At 42.5% G+C, this 4723-nt stretch overlaps 1 protein-coding gene across 1 annotated transcript; it reads left to right on the top strand.

Annotated features, from left to right (window-relative positions):
* Positions 1–3282: 3282 nt before the first annotated feature.
* Positions 3283–4470, top strand: LOC147912959 (ankyrin repeat domain-containing protein 26-like). Its single transcript, XM_087420670.1, has 2 exons — positions 3283–3690; positions 3996–4470. The coding sequence occupies exons 1-2, from the start codon at positions 3413–3415 to the stop codon at positions 4012–4014; spliced, it is 297 nt and encodes a 98-aa protein (XP_087276796.1). The 5' UTR covers positions 3283–3412; the 3' UTR covers positions 4015–4470.
* The last annotated feature ends 253 nt before the right edge of the window (positions 4471–4723 follow it).

Here is a 4723-nt window from a genome sequence, read left to right as displayed (position 1 = left end):
TTCAAATTACCGAATGGTTTCTCTCCTGATTGGACCCTCACTGATACATTATCCCTTCTTTCTGGAATGTGCTTCTTTCCATTTCCTCCCCTCTCACTGGCCAACTCCTATTCATTCCTTCAGTTTCAGCTTTGATATCACTTCTTCCTGTGCATCTTTCCCTGACTTACCATCCTCCTCTTTACATGATTCTATAGGCCCTTGCTCACCTTTAATGTGGCACTAAATATAAAACTTGCCTCCCTCCCTGAACACAGGAATGTCATGTCTGTTTTTTCCTCACTGACTCTCATGATGCCACAATAAATGTTTTCAGTACATTTTTCTGTTTTAACTCTATGGCCCCCTTGATACGGTTTTCCCAGGTCAGGGATCTCCTGTAGACACTGGTAGATCAGCCTCAATACACATAGTCTAATCACAGTTTAATTACTATACAGTCTTAATTTTCCTCAGCAGACACAGTGGAATGCATGGGAAGACCCATCTCAAACAACAAATGAACCAGTTGTGGAAAAGTGTTTGATGAGTTTCATGGCAACTCTTAAAAGGAGAAAACATTTATGACAGCCTTGAACTGGAACTGGAGAACCTTAGCTAAGGGATTTGTTAAGGCATCCATATCTTAGTTGTTTTTCATCATAAAACAAATATTACTCTAATACATTATTAATTTCATTAGAATAACTATTAAATGAGGGAGCAAGAAAGCTGACCAGGGCATTATTTGAGCCTTAGATAGGCATGGGCATTCTAAGCAACAATTTTCTAAAAGGCATCTGCTTTGGATCTGAAATGAGTTTCCACAGAAGTCTGGGAATGGGAAATCTTAGATTTCCATTGTTTGTAAGAAACTCTTTGGGGATCCAGATAGCATCTGACCAAGGAACACAGAAGCTCAGAGTTGACCTAACATATACTCCTTGAGTACCTCTGGTCCATACAAAAACACTAGGGTCAACCAAATCTCTACAACCTACCTGGAGTCCTGGTGTGCGGTTCCTGCCTCTCTACAGCCTGGTAATGTCTTTGACCCTCATTCCAGGCTGCATCAGGGAATGTCAGAGTCTTCTCCAGATGTCACTTACAGAGAGCCTTTATTGTTCTCATAGGTCACCTTGGGGAATACTGAGGAGACAAATAGGGGATGAAAGACAATTTTCTAGTTGGGCTAGTGTAGGAGGTAAATGCTTGGTGATCATAGTTGAAACCATTCACACCCATACCATTTAGTCCAGCTAAGCTGGAGAGACCTGAGAAACGGCTTTGTTGCTGTTTTTGTTCATTGCTGTTTCACTGATGAAGACGCCCATCCTGGAACCAGCCACCTCCTCAGCAGGGATCCCAACACTCTCTAAAGCGCCGGAGGTGCATTCTGGCAGCAATTTAGGCTGACGGTCCAGACACTCGACTTCTGAGTTGCTAATTCCAAACAATTTGTTGTCAAATCATTCAACCTACAGAGAACACAATGGCATTAAATGGCCTCTGAAGAATAACTTAATGTCTATGGATATTTTTTGTGGTAAAATATGGCTGCCAAACTTTCAAATTTTGCTGGTGCATCTTGTGCAACACTGATTTCTGTTACTTTTTATTTTGGTTAATTCTTGTAGTCATTAACAAGTGTAATAGGAACCTGGTGAGTTTTGGGTTAGCTGGTTTTGTATTAGCTGTGTTGTGGGCCTGCTCCTGCTCCTGTCTGCTTCCCTACAATACCAAGTATAGGTGGAATTACTGGATCAAATATTACACTAAAAGGAGTTTTGGTATATACTCACCTGTTTATACCAGTTCCTATGGAGTATGGAGTCAACAAATTTTGCCTTCCTAAGAAACACACAAGTTGCAGATAGAGAAAGATGGAAGGAAGGGGAAATGATTATTTAGAGTTTGTTTGAAAGATCTTAAGGAATATGGGACAAGTGTGGAGCACAGAGGCTTCATAACAATGGAGATGATAAGATTACACAAGGTCAGTCTGATAAGAGAGGGGAATAGATTTGTTAGATAAAGCAAAGGAACAGAGAGAATATTCAGAGGGAACAAAAAAGTTAGATATCTCTGTTAGGTAGCTAATTACTGAAAAATTTGGCTAATAGGATTTGAGTAAAAAATAGCTATATTATATATTTTTAAAAATTTTAGCAATTATCTTTCCCTCCAATAAAAATAGCCCATCTTGTTTGCATTTTACTTGATTTTTTCCATCTGCATCACACCATTCTTCAATACTACATCTTTCTGGTGAAATCTTTACCACTCAGTTTGTGCCTTCCCTAAGTATCTGCCAGAAACTGTTAACTTTTTCTCCTGTTACAAAATTATAGCTTAAAAAAGTTCTTCACTCTGGTTGTCAAATGAATACACAGATATCAAAACAATGATCATTACAAATTATAAGAAGTGTGCAGGATTTACATACCAGAAAAAACTATCAAAAGCTAATGAGGGACATAAAAAGAAGTTAAAATGGTAGAGTAGGGATGCAGGAAGAAGCAGGCCATTCAATGGAATAGAATGGAAAACCCAGAAAGAGAAAAACACAGCTGAGGATTTAATGTAACATAAAGTGGTATTTTAAACTAGGTGAGAAAAGATGGATTGTTTGGGACAAATGAACAGTCATTTTTTAAAAAGTTTTTAAATGTCACAGCATGCTCCAAAATAAATCTTAGATTGATTAAAGAATTAATTGGGGGAAAATAAAAGCAAAAAATAAAAGTAAAGAAGATGCAAACGTAAGGTCGGGCCAAAGGGAGGGTTAAGAGGCATGCAGAAATGCGTTTCATTTCATCTGGAGAATGTGCATTGGTTTCTCCTAAATTTGCACTTGATAACAAATATGGCCACAATCTCTGACACCGTGAAAACAGCTTTCTATTGTTGCATCCGCTGAATTCCATGGAGTCCTGCAAGGGCCCAGAGAGATGTGGAAAGGGAATAAACTGAGGGGTAAGGAGATTTTAAAGAGAGTCTTTTTAGCGGACATTTCTGGGGGACGAGTTCTTCGGCATTCAGAATTTCCAAGCTACTGTAGCCCCAGTTATATGCAAAGACTGCTTTTCCATTGAAAAGAGTCTAACTTTTGCAAACGTCCTGAAACGCTCAGCCAACTCCCACCTAAGATTGAAAGGATCCCGTGGGGCGCACACGCCACTGCTGAGCTCTGAGACGCCTGGGCCGCGCACATGCGCTCTGGGCACACTTGCCGGCCAGGTCTCTGTGCGCACGCGCAGTGACGTCATCTTTTGAGGACGTTTAGCGGCAGTTGCTGGGCTACAGTTGGTCTGCGCTGAAAGATTCTAAGCCGCGGAGGTTGGCGTCGTGATGTTGTGGCGAGACCCGGCTAGCTTATGTCTAGTACTATTGTCCCGCTCAGGATGCAGCGAAAAGCGGAGGCGGCGGCGAGATGTCTCTGAAGCCCGTAGGCTCTGCGATGAAGAAGATTTTTGGCTTTCGGAGTAGGAAGGGCGAGTCGCCCCGGGGCTCCCTCACCAGCCGGAGGAGGGCCGGCGCGGGCGTCGGGCATGAGAGTAGTGATGGAGTCAGCTCACGGCCCGGGTACCACCTCCGAGACGAGGATCTCGGAAAGATCCACAGAGCTGCCAGCGTGGGCAACGTAGCGAAAGTGCAGCAGATTCTGTTGCTTGGGAAAAGTGGCTTGAATGATAGAGACAAGTTGAACAGGTAATAGGGACTGCGGGCTTGTGCGATCATTGGTGAGAAATGTTGCTTCTAGTAAATCACACAGGCCAAGTAGTATGTAACTTAAATCTGTGAAAAGAGAAGATTAACACTCTCCGTCAGATAAATAAAGCACAGCCATTTCATTGGACTGATCTCTTCCCAGGGCTGGGAGACTGGTTTAATGGGTTGATGGGAAATGTGTTTCCATTTGTTCTTTTCTGCTTCATCCTAATTGTAATCTATGTTCTTTTTCCCTTTGCAGATCTCTTACCACTCAGCTACTAACACTATTATTCTCTCCACAGCCGCCAGCTCATCTTTTAATATGGGAAACTGCCAGGAAAGTTGCAGAGGAGGGAACTGATGGGGCTCAGGGCAGACTGCTCCCAAATATGCCAAAGTGGCATATGGATTATTTTGAATTAGTGTTACTTGAGAAACAACTGGTGCAAGAAGGACACTTTGACTCTCCTCTCTGTCGCCCTAAAAGCAGGAAATGAACATCCCATGTGAAAGCTACCCTCCCTGAACCAGAAGGTAGAGAGCCATCCTTATTGCTAGAGATAGGGAATTCAGGGCTGAGAAGGCTGTGTAAACAAACTCTGCTTAGTTTCTTCACTAATTAGTACCCACGGCTAAGTTTCTTTGTCTTGTCAGCTCACAAATTTTTTGTTTCTTTGTCTAAAAGGTGTATAAACAGCCTGCTTTGCACACGTCTTGGGTCCCACATCTATGAGACCTCTGTACATACAAAATTAAATTTTTTTCCCGTTCTGTTAATCTGTTTTATGTCAATTTAATTATTAGACCAGCCAAAAGAACCAAGGTGGTTAGGGGTAAATTTTCCCCTCCCCAACAAGGGCCAGCAGAACTGCTTGAAGCTGTCTGCCTTCAGGCAGTCCCAAGGAAAACAGAGACTAAACTGACCTCAATTATTCAGACTGAACTAAGCGGGGGAGGGTGGCACTAAACCTTCCCAGTTAGTGGGAGGTGGGAGACGATGCTGGGGCCCTGTCCACTGTGCTGCTTGACT

Source organism: Ceratotherium simum, chromosome 32 (genome assembly GCF_057802395.1).
Source record: "Ceratotherium simum simum isolate JZ-2026a chromosome 32, ASM5780239v1, whole genome shotgun sequence".
Taxonomy (NCBI): domain Eukaryota; kingdom Metazoa; phylum Chordata; class Mammalia; order Perissodactyla; family Rhinocerotidae; genus Ceratotherium; species Ceratotherium simum.
This window is presented reverse-complemented; position numbering and strand designations above follow the sequence as displayed.

Bases quoted from the DNA above. Each gene is read 5' to 3' on its own strand.
- LOC147912959 (XM_087420670.1), top strand. From the start codon at position 3,413: ATGTCTCTGAAGCCCGTAGGCTCTGCGATGAAGAAGATTTTTGGCTTT.